This window comes from Rosa chinensis, chromosome 6, assembly GCF_002994745.2.
Source record: "Rosa chinensis cultivar Old Blush chromosome 6, RchiOBHm-V2, whole genome shotgun sequence".
Taxonomy (NCBI): domain Eukaryota; kingdom Viridiplantae; phylum Streptophyta; class Magnoliopsida; order Rosales; family Rosaceae; genus Rosa; species Rosa chinensis.
Window position 1 is genome coordinate 47,454,350 of NC_037093.1, and position 18,987 is coordinate 47,473,336.

The window sequence follows — 18,987 nt, forward strand, 5'->3', positions numbered from 1 at the left end:
CTGGGGGACTGAAGCATATCAGTCCCACATCGAAAACATGGAGAAGATCAGCTTCCTCCTCACCTATAAAAGGTTCTCTCCTCTCTCCTCATTAATTACACATTTACTACTTACCTTCTGTTACTTTGTCAACATAAATACATTGACTAACTTAGGCATCGGAGAAGAGAAGACCGCCTAACGCGGTCTCCCTCTGCCCCCCCTGTATTTTACTTGACAAGTAGCGGAAGTTCTGAGAATATTACAAGTAGCGGTCCGCCCATCGGATCAGCGTTAAACAAGATTTAGCTACCGTTAAATCTTAAGCATTAACAATCATCAATTATGATGAAGTTTCTATCCCACGTCTCATGTACACTAGTGTATTTTCATAGAGCCTTGACTTGGGTAAATGAAGATCACCATGAACCTTCATGTATATTCCGTATCTAGATCCCCATAGAGATACGTAGTGACCACATTTGTAAGCTACATAATCAGTTATTCAGAAACTACCAAACTGACAGGGTAGTGGAGTGCAATGACATCCATTACAAGAGAATATGTCTCATCGTAGTCGATTCCAGGGAGTTTTGTGAGAAGCCTTGCGCCATAAGGCAAGATTTCCATCTCTTTTTCTCATCATGCTTTCTAACGAAGACCCATTAGTCAACATGTTTTATGTTAGGAGGTGTTGGCATCACTTGCTCAAAAACCTTCCCCTTCGTTAGAGAATTCAACTTAACCTGGATCGCGTCTTTCCATTTAGGTCAAATCTCTCTATGTTGGCATTCATTCATCAACGGAGCATGGTTCAAAGTCATCGGACTCAAACAAACTCATGCACAACGAAATGCGCAACTACATCATCAATTATGATGGAGTTTCTATCCCACGTCTCATGTACACTAGTATAATTTTCATAGAGCTCTATATTATCAGGAATAGGTTCTGACGTTGAGGCGTCCCCCAACGATAACCATAATCTTGAAGATTCTCATGACACTGATTTTGAGTCTTGATGATCAAAGGATTGGAATGTGCCAAAGTATCCTTCGAACTCATGGGCCTCCCACGCATCCTAGCTAGGGCCATGACCTGTAATGACAAAGTGCCACTCTCTTTGGCGTTGGTGCCATGCCTACCTCCGTGTAGGGTGGCGCTACGTCCTCTCGTAGTCTCGTAGGGACGTACTTCCTTGCAGGAATATTTGCAACAGATGTGTGATCTTGTCACTTTAGTAGAGATCGAGATGAGACATAGTGGGGACAGGCCACGACAATTTTTGTCATTCCTGCTGAACATTCATGTTCTTATCTCCCCTTAACAACGGGAAGACTATCTTATCAAAGTGACATCCGAAAATCTAGAGGTAAGGAGATCGCCAAGCAAGGGCATTAAGTGGCGGACGATTGTTGGAGTCTCAAATCCAACTGAGTTGCCTATTCGTCTATAAGGACTCATTATAGAGCGATGTGGCCGCGCAATTGGCACATAAAGGCACACTTAAATATGGGTAAGTACGATACTTGTACCTAGTCACTAGCTGTAACGCAGAGGTACATTGAGTGGCGGTGGGTCGTAGACGAATTAGCATAGTTGCATGCGATATTGCATCACCCCAAGCGAATATAAGGAAATTAGTGCGCATTACCAATGTCCGGACTACCATCGTAGTCGTTTCCGCGAGACCAATTAGGTGTGTTCATGGGAATATAATGTCCAACATTAGTCTCAATGCAATACCATCGAAAGTCTTCGATGTAAAATCTGTAGCATTGTTAAGTCTAATTGACGGAAGAGGATGATCCGGGGAGTGAGCTCGTTGTCATATGATATGTGCTAGAAGTGTAGCATAAGCAGCATTTACAGGTGGATAATGACACAACACGTGACCAGCATGTTTGTGTGTCAACCAATATCATGAGATATTTAAACGTCCGCAAGTTGGTTGAACTAGTCCACATAATCCCCACGGATTCTATGCATGAACATAATGAGTATTTTCATATCCTTTGCATAGGACGATCTCAGTCCTAATTTCCCTAAGGAACGGGATTTGTAAAACGAGCGAGAGGCTTTAAAAGCAACCAATGAGAATTTTGGTTAGGCCTGAGCGTCTGAAACGCTATTTGAACCAAGTTGGTGATTGCAGCATCAACTGGGGCGCCATTTGGCTATAGGGTACGATTTGCCCTAAGAGCGTAGAGTGTTTCTGTGACAGTAATCAAGGTGTCATTTGGCTAGTGGAACTTGGGCTATTCCATGTCCTTGAATTAATACTGATGGCCCAACCATCGTAGTCACAAAGTAATATGCTCAGAATCAAAATTGAATCATAATGAAAAGAACTCGAAATTTTATTCATAAGCCAACGGAGTTACATCATTGTCTCTTTGACCAGAGAAAATCTAATCCAAAATGCTAGCTAATGCAAAACAATGGTAGGCGTCTAACTTCTTTCGGTAATTCCAAAATAAATGTGACCAGGTGAGTAGAGAGATGTCAGTGGAGCAAGGCTCACTTAAGTACCCCTAATCTCATAACCTTTCTAGACATCACACTTACTTTGGGTGAGCCTACTTTGAAGAAAAACTAAACCATTGGCATTTACTACAAAAATATATGGCAGTTGCTTATTACATCTCTTGGAAAAATAAAGACTTCAACAGAATTGGCTATCTATTAATCCCAGCCAGATTTGTAGTCTTCAACCCTTCACTCTAGATCATTTTCTTGATCTTCTTGTTCCATATCGTGAGCTTCTGTTGCTTCACAATATGCTTTGTAGGCGGTGACAATTTCTTCACGAGCTCTACAAATGTGTGCCCAATGACCGGATACTCCACATCGAGAACATACATCTCTTTGCTCAGACTCCATTGATTGAGGTGCTTTGAAAGAGTTAGATAGATGGCTCTTAGTGTTGGTGGCGCCACCAACATGGTCAGAGGCGTTGCCTCCCTCTCTCTTTCCACGTTTACCTCTTCAGTTTCATGTTCGCCTATTTTGGCGGTTGCCTTCCCAAGTAGAGCGATTATATAGACCAGAAAGTCCAGAAATATCCCCAAGATTAGGGTTTCGCTCTTGGCGCTCTCTCTTAGAGGCGCGACTATAATTGGATTCCAGAATATGCTCTGTTTCCATGGATCTCGAATTATAGTTATTCACAAGGATGTTGTCATGCTTTTCAGCGACATTCATAGCTCCAATAAGCTCATGAAACCTTGTGATCCATACTGCAGTAACATAGATTTGATAGTTCTTAACAATCATCAATGCAGAGACCGGGAAGGTAGAGAGAGTATTCTCAATCAACATCGCATATGTGATCTCTTTACCACAGACTTCCATTAAGGATTTAATGGGAAGTGCTTCCGAGTTGTAGTCAAGAACTAACTTGAAATCACAGAAGCCGAGGCTATGCCATCTCACTTCTAGGTCATAAAGCAGGGAGTCACGGATGTTGCCAAATCTTTCTTCGAGTGAGAGCCACAGCCTTCTGGGATCTTCTTCATTCATAGACTCGTACTGGAGAGAATCATCCATATGACGAGTCATTAGGATGATGGCTTTCGCCTTATTTTCCTCTAAGGCTGCACTATTTGCTTCCAAAGCTTGAGCTTGCTCAACAGTTAGCATGTCCTGGCTAGGCTCGAGAATCGTATCCAGGATTTCATCGGCCTTGAGATGCTGGCGGATATCACGAACCCACCTGTGATATTCAGAGCCAGTTGTTCCCAATGGAGCAAAGTCCAATTTGTTCAGGTTACTCATCCTGAAAGAGAACAAGAAATTAGGGTTAGTTTCGGAGCGTAAAAGGTTACCACGTAAACATTTAAATTTCTGAGCTAGTTGCTCCCAAGAAATTATGAATTTCTAAGCGTAATCGCTTCCAAGAAATTCAATTCCAAGAGGTATTGGATTAGATCGAAATAATGAAGTAAGTGGTCGATCATAAATTCTCTACAAACTCTAAGTTTGGAGATCTCAACAAGCTCCAAGCTTGGAGTGAGCACGAACCCCCACCGTTCGGCTTAATTAGGTCCCCCATATGATGAAGAAAGGGGGGTAGAAGAAGGGAGTTTGCAAGTCCAGGAAAAAGAAGAGAAATTGAATTAAAAAAAACTCTAAAAAACAGGAACGTTTAGCAAAAAATACCTTGAAATAGGTCGCCGGAAAATTTGGCCTAAAAAAGTTGTCGGAAAGTGGCAGGAAAACTTGCCGGAAAAGTCACCGGCAGTCGTTGACCAGCTGTTGACTGCAGACGTGGTAGTGGGGTCTAGTGCTGACGTGGCTTGCGTCAGTGGGCTGCGGCTTGGGCTTGGCTAGGGCTGCCTCCTCCCCCCCCCCCCTTTTTTTTTTTTGCCTTTTCTTCTCTTTTCTGCCGGTTTTTTGCATAAGGTTTAGTCGGCCGGTTCACCCACTTTTAGGCCTGTTTTTGTGCTTTTCTTCCTATTCCTGAATCGTCAGATTGAGAGTTGTCGGCTGACAAAATTTGGTTGAAATTGGATGCCCGGAGGTGGAATATTTGCTGCGGGGTGTATGGAGCTTCTGGTGGCTAGCTCGGTAGGTTTTCGGCCAGTTCTTCGGGTGGCGCGGCTAGTTCTGGACTCCTGGGATTGAGTGCTTCAAGGTGTGAGGTGGAGGCAGAAAAGGCTTCAAGGTTTTGTGTTCAGATTCAAGGTTTGGCTATTTATTTCAGGGTTAGGGTTTCGTGCTGATAACGTGTTTTAGGGAAACGATATTTGAGAGAGAATTGTTGTGTGTTCTCATTGATAATAGGGGTCTCTTTATATAGAGGATTACAATGTATAGAATCTGAATCATATAAGGAAATGTAATCATACATTGAATAGGAATATCTAGATCCTTCTAATTAAACCCTATTACCATTAGGTCAAGTAACCTAGAGTTGGGCCAGACACACAAATAAGGATTTATTTGAACACATACTACATTATTTAGAAATCATTGTCTTTATTGTCATACATATTATATAACAACAGTCTTCTGTAGCTAATACATTTTAATACAAATATTTGTGTGAAATGAGCATCACACACATATATCAGTGTATAATGGAACATACAGACATCAGTGTGAGAAGATAATTTCATATGGAAATATGTGTAAAAGTTCGACTGACAATTAACATGACACTATTAGTTTACCGAGGTAAATACACATGGACATCAGTAAGAGTTGTAAATGCATTTTACACGGATTTTAGTAGCTATACTACTTAAAACCAGAAGATTGATCAAAAGTTTGCCATTTTTCATCTCTCTCTTAGTTTTCATAACAAAGCTGTGTAGATGATGAAGGAGATGGCTGTGAAGATTTGAGTTGATTCATAGAATTCAGGTATTATTTTTCACTTCCCTTAACCTCATATTGTATATTTCAAGTAGGTATGATGGTGTATTCATGAATGGTTTTTAGGATATTCATGATCATTATAAAAAGACATAATTTTAAGAATGAAAGTGTGTATTCATGATGGTTTTTAGGATATTCATGATCATGATAAAAAGACATAATTTTAAGAATGAAAGCCTACAAAAATTATTGTTTGGATCGATCATTGATTTAGTTTATATAGAAAATATATTTGTGTGTTTGTAGAGAAACTAAAATGAGATTAATGATTAGTTGGTTGTAAATTTGCTAATTTATGATAATCATAATTAGAACTTACCACTTGAACTAAACTTCGCTTAGAGTAGTATGGTATAAATTTTTCAAAAAAAGTAATTGTATAATTTCATACAAATTGCTTTTGAAGAAAATTTATACTATTCAAATTTCTGTAAAATTCATTACATTGCATATAACCTTATTACCCGTTAAAGGATTTGGTATTGGAATTTGATGCCTCCATGCACAATCCTTAAATTGTCCCATTTTTGGACAGTTTGATAATGAGGTATTATGTATACTCTATGATGCTTATTCATCGTTACATGTTATTGGAATATTCGACGGCCCGATCCTATGATCCCCTATGCATATTAAGTTCGTGCATTTGTGGGATCATAGGCGGGGTGCTGTCGAATTTTTCAATAATAGGTAGCGATGAGTTAGGCATCATAGAGATATACATAATATGTCATTGCCGAATGGGTTAGGTTCTACACCTTAGAAATGAAGATATAAGGCAATAGTTGATTCATTCATCATGTGTGATTTATTAATGAATTTTGTCATTATGCAGTGGTTCTTTACTGAAGTAATGAATAATTGAGCAATATGGACAAAGATCCGGTGTTTCTGGATCGAGAAAGTGATGAATATACTTTTGGGCTCTGTGCATTTATCAACCATGCCCTAGATATCTCTCCTATTCCCAATAGAATCTATTGCCCTTGTAAAGAGTGTAAAAATCGGTGGAGACAATTTGTGAAAGATGTGGAGAACCACATACGTTATGTAGACATGTGGAATGACTATGTAAACATGCCTTGGACCACACCCGGCGAGCAATTACCCCTAATAAATGAACTTGATGTGGCAGGTTCTTCATCCCCACAAGAAGTTATGCCAGAACATAATATGGCTAATATGTTGCAGAATGCATTTGGGTTTCATAATGAAAGGATCATGCCTTTGTCCTCTTCAGAGCCAGTTGGAGGTCATGACTCTGGTCCAACCCTAGATGCCAAAAAAATTCAATAAGCTACTTGACGATGCGAATACTAATGTTTTTCATGGAGCACGAATAAATAAGCTTGAATTTCTAGTGAGGTTATATCAGATTAAGTGTTTGCACTCAAATAGTGATGTATCTGAAACTCTAGATCTATTGAAAGACACATTTTCTACAAGTACGACATACTCTCCCAAAGAGTTTTTACAAAACAAAAAAAAATGATCAAGGACATTGGTTTGACTTATAGAAAAATTGATGCATGTCCGAATGATTATAAGTTGTATTGGAAAAAGCATGAAAATGATACAAATTGTCAAGTTTGTGGTATTAGCCGATGGAAAAAGAAGAAGAATGGCAATGAAATTGGTGGAAAACCTAAAGCAGCTAAGATTTTACATTATTTTCCATTAGGTCCTCGATTCCAATGTTTATATATGTCTCACCATACTACAAATTAGATGTCTTGGAATTCAAAACTAAGGACTAAAGATGGGGCACTCCGACATCTTGCTGATTCTCCAGCTTGAGCTATTAGCACCCCCTCCGAAGGCAACCGAAAAACATTCCATGCTTGCACTATAGGTACAGCCTCTTACCTACTGACATTCGTGTGAAATAACATTATTTCACAATGATCTAAATATGTAGTTAACTGATGTTTTGCTAGTAGTGATTGTGCTAATCAAAGTAAAGAAACCAACACCAATATAACAGAGCTACCACACCACCATAACCCCCAAAGACAATCAATTTTCAATTCATACTATTGACACATTTGAATCATCACCAAACAAGTCTTTGGTTAAACAAATCTCATATCCACCAAAGGCATCCACTAATTTCCACTACCAAATACACTTGATTAGACAAACATGTCAAACATAACACCACAGTGCAATGCCAATCACAATAGAAAAAACTACAAGGGCTAGAAAACCCCAAAGTAAAACCTTAAAAAAAAGAACACAAACCCTGAAGAGAACTAATGTGAAGGGAGAAGACAAGATCATGGTGCTAGCTCCACCCAAAATCACAAGAGAGTTGAGGGGTGGAACTTGATTTGTTGTCAAAAACCATGAAGGAAGTTATTAGCCATGCTTGTGGTACAAAACCCTAATAGAGCATTATTTGGGAGAAGGTTAATTACCTCGCGTTATTTGGGCTTTAATCAACTTTCCGCAGTTGATCCGAGCATACATTGAGCACGTTCATGTGGTCCATGAGATTATCGTTGTCGTCCATCTTCAGCTGGTATAGTTGCCGCTTCAGATGTAACTTGTTGGTCAAACTCTTAGCAAGATAGAGTTGTCCCAACTTCTCTATTATGAAATTAAGTGTTAGTTTCCCGGTTTCTATTGATAGGCTTAATATGCACTTTTCAACCTCGTTGAGGAAAATATGTTAGGTAGATTGAGCCGTAGATGTGCGACACGTGTTGCTATCTGTTATATATACCCTGTAAGCTTGAGAAGAAGGTTATGAATGAAAATCTGCATTTTGTTTTCTTAGCCTTTTCTCTTAGATTTCTTCTAGTTCTTCTCTGTTGGGGTTAGCACCCTAACAACTGGTATCAGAACCCACATCATGTGTCCGAGGAACGCTGGGAATCCACCACCATGCTTTTCAACACTGCCACATCCACCTGACCTCGATGAAGTGAGGAGGAAGATGATCCAAATCGCTAGAGCACAGGCAGCTGCGTGGCGCCGTGAACTCCAGAATACTATGGCGTCGTTCCAGTCTGAGTTACTAAACAAGTTGAAGCAATTTCTCTTGGAACTCATAGCTCAGGTGATGGAGCCGTAGGGGCCGACTTCGTCAGTACCGATCATATCTCTACCAATGACTCAGTCTGTCTCTTCGGGGCTGCAACTTGGGACCATCGATTCGTATAAACCACACCAACAGCTGTACATGATGTCGAATCCACCACCATTACCAACTGCTGCGGATCAACACCAGCCTCCTGTCTATAACGTCGTCCAGAACCTGACAAGTTTGCTGGCCCACAGAGATCGAGTCGTGACTCCTCCACCACTAGCACAGTTCACTTCCAGCTCGCTTCCTCTGTTGAACGGCGCTCCTCCGCAGATTCACCCACCCAAAATCCATAGCTCGCGACTCCAAATCAGCTCTCCACCGCTGGCACAACCCACCATGAAGCCTCCTCTGCTCGACGGCGCCATTTCGACTCAGCCGAACAGTTCCCCTGCATCCTTTTGCTCTGTAAGTGGCACTAACACAAGCGCTTCTAATCCGTTCAATTGTCACAAGGATGATTGTGGTGGTATGGGTTTTGCGTTTGGTGCTAATGGTATTGATGAGAAATTAGAGAATAGGAAGAGTGTCGAGAAGAGGGCTGAGGTGGCTAGTGGAGATGGTAGAGAGTTCAGTGAGCTTAAGTGTATCATTGCTAAGCAGGATGAGGGTGGTCTAGTTGAAGATAAGGAGCAGCTTAGCAATGGAATGTCAGAATTTCATGCCCTCCAACTGTTTGATAAAATGCCAAAGTTAGATGGGTTGTGCAATGTAAGAAGGAACATTGCTGATGTTATGAGCATTCGTGACAAAGATGATAGAGTTGATAAATCAAATGTGCTTCTTGGTGATGCTGAATTAAATTGCACTACCCACTTACTTGGTTTGGATGATAATGAAAAAGATGGAAACTGTGAGGGGAGTGGAGAGTTTGGAAACCACAGCAGGAAGGGACTCGTAGAAGAAAATCTTGTGGCAAATCCTTTTGAGAAGATTTTTGCTTGTGTACCTGAAGTTAGTAACCAGGGACTCTCAATTAATAATTTCGACCTGAATGGAAAGTCTTATCCCCTAATATGGGGAGGAGATGCTACTAATTTCTCTGCTGGAGCTAACTCGGAGATTGCAAGCTTTTGTCCAAATGGAGCCCTGAATTCACACAAAGTAAAGGGAAAGATTGTTTTCTGTGAAACCATAGACGATGGTTCAGGTGTTTTACTAGCCAATGGTATTGGTACAATTATGGCTGATTCATCTTCCTCGGATTTGGCACTTAATTACCCGTTAGCAGCAACTGTGGTTAAAATAGGAGATGGACAGAGAATTATGAACTATATCAGATCAACGGCGAATCCAAATGTAACAATTCTTGTTGGCGAGACGGACATGGATATCATGGCACCTGTTGTTGTGTCATTTTCTTTTAGAGGATCCAACCCCATAACCCCAGATATCCTCAAGCCTGATTTGACCGCCCCTGGTGTTAACATACTTGCTGCTTGGTGTCCAGTGGCACCGCCTTCCATTTACGAAGATGACACCAGGAGTGTCGAATTTAATGTTATCTCTGAGACATCCATGTCTTGCCCTCATGCTAGTGGTGCTGCAGCTTATGTCAAGGCTGCACATCCAAATTGGTCTCCTGCTGCAATCAAATCTGCACTCATGACAACAGCTCATGTCCTGGACCCAAATAGGTATGAAGACCTCGAATTCGCTTATGTCCAGAATGAAGAACACATGGAGACGTTGATGTTCTTGTGTGCAAGTTCAGAATTTGGCACTTTGGCTACTCTAAATGCATGGTTGAATGGTAATTTTCTGCTTTTACCTCTTGAGAACAAATTGAAGAAAATGAATTTGCTTCTTACTGATAAGTTGGGGAAACGGGACAAAATTATGAAAATGATGTTTGTTGACAATTGGGAGAGCTGGAAGTATTTAGTAATTGCTGCAAATAAGAAGGGTACTGAAGATTTGCATTCAAATTTTCTTGAAAACCATTTGGAGCTAATTGTGAAGTGTTTGCGATATGTTATGTCTACCTGGGATGCACTTTACACAATGCAGAAGCTGGGATTCAAATTCTATTGTCAGCATTTATACCAGCTTTTGTCACCTTTGAGTAAATTAGAAGGAGATTTGGAGGATTTGAATAGGGACAGAAATCTAAATTGGGAAAGAATGACTAAGATCTATGTTAGTCCACAACTCTGCAATTCTACTAAAGCTCTTGAAATAGACTGTCTCATAGCTTTAAAGTTGGTGTTGTTACTGCCTTTTATACCATTATAGTTACAGGGTTTGGCTGCTGTTGAGGACAAGTTGAAGCAAGGAGGCATTTCTGACACGATTGGTGGAGAACTTGAGTTATTAATGCCACTCTTATTCTCTGGTGTCAAGTCCTATGGTAACACTCACTTTTATATCTGCTATGTGGTTAGGAACTTATCCCACAAGTATCAAGCAGCTCAGTTACAAAATCAAAGGTAGAAACAAAACAGTGCATCGGGAGAAAATAAGAGATATTTTTTTCTCTTTCGAAGAATACTCTTCCCTCATTTTATTTCAGAGCTTGTTAAGGGAGATCAACAGCTTCAATTTCTCTTAACTTCTGTTTTTATGTTTTTTGTGGTAGAAGCATTTACAAGTTTAGAGTTGCTGCAAAATGAATCTCAGATTGATCAAGCAGTTGCCAAGGCTATTGTTGCCAGGTTCTCATATGGGGGTCTATCCGAACTTGTTGCAAGTTGGCTATACGTTTCTTTGAGGTATTGTTTTCCTTTAGCTATCCCAATGGTTACTGCTTTTCTCCTTTATGTGGCATCAGTTATGTGTGTTACTGTCCTTGGTGTGATGATAACCATAGATAAAGCACACATTGATGAATTTGCTATGAAAGCTAAGAAGAAGCAACTTGGTATTGTTTTTGGGATTATATGAGGAGAAGCTTTTTTTAACCATATTGCTGCAGCATGGAATTTTGAAGGTGGGAGGAGAATTTATAGATGATGGAAACTTCATTGCTCAGTTAATAAATTCAGAGCACCAAACATGCCCCAAAAGTGGACAGAAAATTATTCACATGGCCCTTCTACCTAACTATGCACTGAAGAGTCTATTGCATCAATGGTGTGAGGAAAACAAGTGCCTGGTCTCCCTCTCACGTGCTTTTGAAATTGCATTTGGTGGGAAGAACAATGTTGCTGAAGTTATTGCAGACATTGATGGCAAAATCTATGATATCTCAGTTATTATGCAGTTGGTGATGGTTTTGTCCACTAGGCCTATGGATGAAGTGAAGGGCATCATGTGTATTGTGCATGAATCTCTTGCAGGTAATCCAACTGGGAGATTTGATCAATTCAAATTCAAAGCATTTGTTTTGATGATCACTTTTGAGGGTAAGCTGCCATGCAAGTGGTTGTTTGGGCTTCCATTTTCCAGAATGGTATTTCTCATATGCAGGTTGATTGATTGGCAAATGTGTCAGGGATATCCTGTGGTTCTCAAAATTGCTATTGTGGCTCTGCTTGCGATGCCTTTCATATTTGAAACTTGAGGACAAGTTCTGCAAAAGGGGGATGGATTGTTATGAAATTAAGTGTTAGTTTCCCGGTTTCTATTGATAGGCTTAATATGCACCTTTTCAACCTCGTTGAGGCAAATATGTTAGGTAGATTGAGCCGTAGATGTGCGACACGTGTTGTTATCTGTTATATATACCCTGTAAGCTTGAGAAGAAGGTTATGAATGAAAATCTGCATTTTATTTTCTTAGCCTTTTCTCTTAGATTTCTTCTAGTTCTTCTCTGTTGGGGTTAGCACCCTAACATTCTCCCACAGAGCCGACGGAGAATCTTCATCCATAACATTGTTGATAATGTTATCAGCTATATAGAGTCGTATCGTGCTAATACATTGTGACTTTAGCTCCTCTCACTTATCATCTTTCATTCTTTCTAGCTTCCCATCCTTGCCTTTCAAAGCTTTAACCAAGCCTTGTTGGACAAGAATATCTTTTACTCTCCTCTGCCAAAGAGTAAAACTGTCTTTGCCATCAAACTGCTGAATTGCAAAACTCTTTGTTGTAATCATGGTGCCCTGAATTTCAAACGAACCGCCACAGATTTGAACCAAAGTTCTTATATCACTTGTTGGGATTTTAACCCCACGAACGAACCGAGATTCAGGATTAGACACACCCTACAACAACACCACAATAAAACGAGATAAACAAACAAGGATGAAATACAGTTGACACGAGATTTAACGTGGTTCGACAAATTTCCTGCCTACGTCCACCCAAGATATTTGCTTTTTCACTACGAGAATAAAAATAGTACAAGATACATGAGTTAAATCCCAAAACACTTGTACACCCTCACTCATAGAATACCCAAGAACATAATATCTCACCTAAGAGAATTTCTCTCTTAGCACTTTTTTCTCTCACTCTCATGCACAACCCACAAGCTATTTTTATTGCTTGCCTGATGCTTACTTGCATCCTTTAATTAATACATTAACCTTGCTGCATATATATAGGCATACCAAGAGCAAGGGTGGCAAGCTTCCCATGTTGGTAATAACGTGGTCTGAATTCGGAATACATTAACTTCATGAAACCCGGCCCGGTCTTGTTTAGGTCCAGGTCCAGGTCCAGGTCCAGGTCCAGGTCCACACATGAAAGTGGACAAGTCTCTCCTATTACAGCTCCCAACCAAAATCTACGTTTCGGTCGACAAAGGCACAGCATGTGCTTGGTAGCAAAAGCCAGTCGCTCTCCACTTGGCTCCCACTGCTATCCACTTGGCCCTCACACGCACGGTGCTCCGATCTCCGATCCCGATCCAGTGGCAATCTCGTTATTCCACCCCAAAACCCAGTCCCATTTCCTTTCCCCCCAACTCCCTCCTCGGTCCCATCGACCCCAAATTCTTATATAACACACACCTTTTGCAAGTCTCACATCCTTCAATTGTTTCGGCCGTTTTTTTGGTCCCAAACCACTTTCCCTTCTCTCCTTTCGGCACCAAAAACAATGATGAAGCTTTCCTGCAATGCGGTGGACCAAATCCACGGCGGGGCCCAATGCCGCTTCTTGGGCCCGCAGAAGTCCCGGCCCGGCTTCGCTCTCCGCCGGAAAGAAGCTCCGCCTTCGATTGTTACGTACAGCTGCGGTGGTTCGTCTTCGTCGAGGAGGGGGATTGTGGCGGTGGTGTCGGACCGGGGAGCCGTGGGCGCCGAGAATGGGCCGGGTCGGGTCGAGCCCATCAGCCTGGCGGACAGGCTGAGGCAGGGGAGCTTGGCGGAGGACGGCAAGTCGTATAGGGAGTGCTTTATAGTCAGGAGCTATGAGGTTGGGATGAACAAGACTGCTACCGTGGAGACGATTGCCAATCTGTTGCAGGTGAGAATGAGCTCAATTTCGATTCAATGTGTCTCAAAAGGGTGCAAAGTTTCTATTGATTTGAATTGTTTGGGGCAAATTTGAGGGCTTTTGGTGGATTCAGTTTGCTGCTTTCATACATGCATTTATCGAGTTTTGGAATTCTGTGATTTATTGCTCCAGCTGCATAATTTATTTACCTCGGTACTTTCACTATTGTATTCTGAGTTCTATACTCTTAATGGCAGTAAAGCCTTGATTGCTACAAGTTCAAAAATCATCTGCGATAGCTTGTTAGATATTTGATCACTGCAATTTCGAGTGTTAGTCAAGTGATTTTCGTTTAAAGTTTCGACCTTGAACAAGATTAAAGACATTGTGGGAGGATTATCCAAGTTGGTTAATTTTAGGGAGGAGGAAGGCTGATTAATTACATATTGTTGGTGTTGTTGTCATGAGTTTGATACAATATTTACCTTGAGGATTGGTAATGTAGGAGGTTGGATGCAACCATGCTCAAGTTGTGGGATTTTCAACCGACGGGTTTGCAACGACAACCACCATGAGGGAATTGCATCTAATATGGGTCACTGCTCGCATGCACATTGAAATCTACAAATATCCAGCTTGGTGGGATTTCTTGTCTGTATTTTAGTTCTGGTTTGGATTTGTATCCAGCAAGTGTAATCTTATAATGCTGGTATGTGCAACAGGAGTGATGTTGTTGAAATAGAAACGTGGTGCCAAGGGGAAGGGAGAATTGGAACTAGACGTGATTGGATACTTAAGGACTATGCCACTGGGCAAGTCATTGGAAGAGCGACAAGGTGCATGGTGTTTCTGTTTATTATTATACGAAATCTTCAAACATGTTGGAGAAAAAATGGTATCAGTATAGAAAGCAATAGATTTTTTAAAATACTTTTATTCTATACTGCAGATAACATGGTTATTGTATTGAGCCAGCTTCCTCATACTCTGTGATGTTATAGTTTGTCTAGGCTGTTCGTGGCAGATTCTTAATCTTTTAGTCACTCCCTTAGCTATTGTAGCTTTGAAAGGAGACATGGTTACTGATGCCTCTTGATCATTTAGACGCTCTTAATCTGGCTATTTGCCAGAACATTTACCACTGCAATATTTTTTCAATTTTTTAATTCTGCCATCTCTCTTGAAGATCAAATGTGAGGATATTTTTGAATGTTTTTCTGCAGTTCTATTGTTTATCACGAAGTTGTGTGGTTCTGTGATGTATTCTGAAACTTGACCATCTCTATTGCATGGTTTCAGTAAGTGGGTGATGATGAACCAAGACACTAGGAGGCTTCAGAAAGTCAGTGATGATGTTCGCGAAGAGCATCTAGCTTTTGCTCCACGAGAGCTAAGGTAAGAACCCTGTTTCTTTTTGCAGGCCTTAGTTATCATTCCTTTATATGGTTTGCATACTAACTTGCCTGCATGCACACAAATGCTGCACAATCTTATAATTGGTTTTTTGTATGGCATTGGTAGATTAGCATTCCCAGAGAAGAACAATAGTAGCTTGAAGAAAATAGCTAAACTAGAAGATCCTGCTCAGTATTCCAGACTAGGACTCGTGGTAAGGTCTTATGGTCCTATGGTTGATTCTAAGTTCTTAATTTTATTCAGTGCTCTCAGTATACCTTTATATTTCTCAGCCAAGGAGAGCAGACCTGGACATGAACCAGCATGTTAATAATGTCACCTACATAGGATGGGTTCTAGAGGTCGGTTACATGTCTGTTCATTTAGAATTGTATCATCTGTTTTTAAGGCCATGAATTATTGTTCGTCTCATAAGAGATATTCTCTTCTTACAACAGAGCATGCCTCAAGAAGTCATTGATAGCCATGAACTCCAGACTATCACCTTAGATTACAGGCGAGAGTGTCAACAAGATGACATAGTCGATTCCCTTACTAATGTAGAAAATGCTGAAGCGAGTTTGAAGGGAACAAATGGGTCTCCTGCTGCAACAGAAAATCAAAATGACTACCATCAGTTTTTGCATCTACTGAGAATATCAGGCGATGGATCAGAAATAAACAGAGGACGCACAGTGTGGAGAAAGAAACCGGCAAGACGATAAAATCATTTTATCTGTTTGGCTTCACCTGTTTTTGGTTTGATTTTATTTCTGGTTACCTATGTTTTTGTCCATTGTATGAGAGGTTTTGTTTCTTAGTTGATGTCAGCTTCATAGTTTATGTTCTAAGTTTTTCCCAATTGCAATTGTTACAATATGTCATTATCTCGTGCACTGATGTGAATATATTCTCAAAGAATATTCACCATTTTATGTTGTATCTGACATTTTAAATGGTAACCCATCTTCATTGGAATGTAATATTACTAGGTTCAAGCTTCAATGATAATTCTTAGCATCCGTTTGGGATTTTTGCTGGTTTCATTTGAATAAATATAGGGTTCATATTACTCTAGCTGCCTTTTTTTTATCTTTCTGATCTCTGGGGTATGAAAAAGTAGAGAAAAAAGAAGAGTTATTACAGCAAATTAATCTGAATTCATGTTAGACGACTTCTAAACCCCAAAAGCTTAAAAGAACACACGAGCTTTCACATTTGCGACTTGTACTTCTCTAATTTTCATCTCATGTTCAGAATTGCTAGACCTCAAAAGTTTTGAGGTGTAACATTCAAATACTACAACTGGTGCTGCTACATTTTCTAACAGTCGAGTTCTTTCGATTTCAAAGCAACCAGCATCTGAGTTGATGCTGCTTCTGAAGTTTTTCTGGTAATGACCCATTGAATCAATGGGGCCATGAAGCTATCGATGAAGTTACCAGTAATTCCTACCTATCATCATCAGAACAACCTAATAAGAGTAATAGCACACCAGCAATGACTTGAGAGTCGTGGTCATGGGCCACCCAGATTTAACAACCACAATTGCCCACTGAACTAGTACCATTCTGTATCGACCAAAATCTCCATGCAGACGCCAATGAACATCAGTACCAAAATTTTTATGTACAGTACTAATAAGGGTAGCTTGCTTCAATTTTCAAACTACAAAAAGCAATACACAGAGAGTCAACGAGTAGATGAAGATAGTTATAATGGAGAAAACAATGCCATCAAAGGCTATGGTGATAAAGGAGACATTCCTTACGATCACTACAAAGGCAATGGCAATGGAGAGAAATGGTGACATTCCTGATCATGGAGGTGATGCTCGAGATGGAGATGGTGGCAAGTTTCCATAGTGATCACATACTCACATAGAACAAGCTTATGGTGTCAAGTGTCAACTGACATGTATTTACTACTATAAATAATGAGCCTATCTAGGTGATTAATGTAATTAATGGTTAAGTTTTCAATTAAATAGGGAAAAATACTGTTTAGTCCCTGTAGTATGTCTTTATCCTCGTTTCAGTCCTTGCCTTTCTGATTTAATCCCTAAAGTCTATGAACTCAAAATTTTCAGTCCAACTAGTCCATTCCCTCCATTTGCTCTGGTTGTTGGCTGACGTGTCAATTATCTACTTGCCAGCTCAGCGCCTCATAAGACCCCGATTTTGTAAAGTGGCAAGAATGCCCCTGCTTCAGTTTCTTCCAAAATTTCCTCCTCTCTTCTTTCTTATCTTCTTTCTCCCTCTATCCAGGTCATCAATACAAGAGATTTTTTCTCCTTCGCCGTTGTGGGTGTACTAAGAAATTTCTCAGACTGGGATGAAGAGAAAAGGGGTGATGGTACAGCGGTGGGATGACCAGTGCTAGTCGGTGGGTGCGCCAACCATGACAATTGTTGAAGTTTGTCGACCATAGAAAGAGAAACCATCACCACCAAGCTCACCAGCAACAAATTTGAAACCTCCTTGAACCCACCAACAAGGGCATTCTCGTCACTTTACAAAATCGGGGTCTTACGTGGCGCTGAGCTGGCAAGTAGATAACTGACATGTCAGCCAGCAACCGGAGGAAATGGAGGGAATGGACCAGTTAGGCTAAAAATTTTGAGTTCAGGGACTTTTGTGATTAAATTAGAAAGGCAGGAACTGAAAGAGGACGAATGCATACTTCAGAGACTAAACAGTACTTAGTCCCAAATATATGTTCTTCAGTTATTTCACTTACTACCTGCTGATTCTGCTCTATCCACTATCTGATCTCTGGTACCAAGGGTACAGCTATAACTAGAATCTAGCGATACACAACTGACTGCTAGCTTTATCAAATACATCGACTAGAATGTTATCCAGTGCTTGTTGAAGTAAGCCTCTAATTTACAAATTTTTTTTCCTAAATATGCATTGTTTTTTGTCACTTAGCCGATCTCATGCATCGTAATAGTGAAAACTCTCAATGAATCAAATATTTGATCACAGAAACTGCCTAAATAACATGACGATAAATATGAGGCCAGCCTCAACTCTAGCATATATGCTAATGGAATATCCGAATTGCAGTAAAATCTTCCAACATTGTATATACCAAACCCTTAGCATGATACAACTGGAGTTTGTATTGAGCTCGGCTTGTTTTTGGCTTGTTCGAGTGTGTAAGCAAGCAAAGACTGAATTTTGAATGCTATGCATGTTGGCTGGTGAACAACTCGTATTTTATGATTCTTAGTCACAAGACAGTTCAACTTAAGCATGAGTTCAGCTCATTCGTCCAAGATGTTAATGGGATATTGTGAATATCAAATATTCTATGATTCTATTTTTTTCACTTTGTGTTAGTGTTGCCAAAGCTTGAAGCTCAAGTTTAGCTATATATCTTAGGCTCTACTTGTCAAAATGAGCTAAGTTGAGCCAAGCTTAACTCTAGAACAACAAACAAGCAACCTGAGCCAAGCAAAGAAATATATTGAAGTTAAATTTGAATCAATTAGTTGAACTCAAATCTAATCAAGCCAAATTTGAGCACCAAATGCTCCCTTGGTATGCTCCTCTGCAGAAGTAGCTTGGATAACAAGTTCTGTAAAGCAAACCCCTCAAGAGAAAAATTTCTAAAGTTACAAAGGACCACATCTTTAAATTTCTTTCTAAGATTCTAGTCATCCTACTGTAAAACACAAAACTAGAACTCATATGTTAAATTATTAGAAAATGAGTGTGAAGATGTTGTTTATCGCAGACTGATACAATATACAACAATTACCTTGGAAACCAACTAGTACATCTGTTATATATAGAGCAAACATGCAGACACCA

At 40.2% G+C, this 18,987-nt stretch overlaps 1 protein-coding gene across 1 annotated transcript; it reads left to right on the forward strand.

Moving 5' to 3' along the window:
- Window positions 1–13,148: 13,148 nt before the first annotated feature.
- LOC112168836 (oleoyl-acyl carrier protein thioesterase 1, chloroplastic) lies at window positions 13,149–16,199 on the forward strand. Its single transcript, XM_024305765.2, has 7 exons — window positions 13,149–13,801; window positions 14,277–14,410; window positions 14,494–14,607; window positions 15,071–15,166; window positions 15,293–15,380; window positions 15,460–15,528; window positions 15,625–16,199. Exons 1-7 carry the CDS (start codon window positions 13,433–13,435, stop codon window positions 15,889–15,891), a joined length of 1,137 nt encoding a protein of 378 aa, XP_024161533.1. The 5' UTR covers window positions 13,149–13,432; the 3' UTR covers window positions 15,892–16,199.
- The last annotated feature ends 2,788 nt before the right edge of the window (window positions 16,200–18,987 follow it).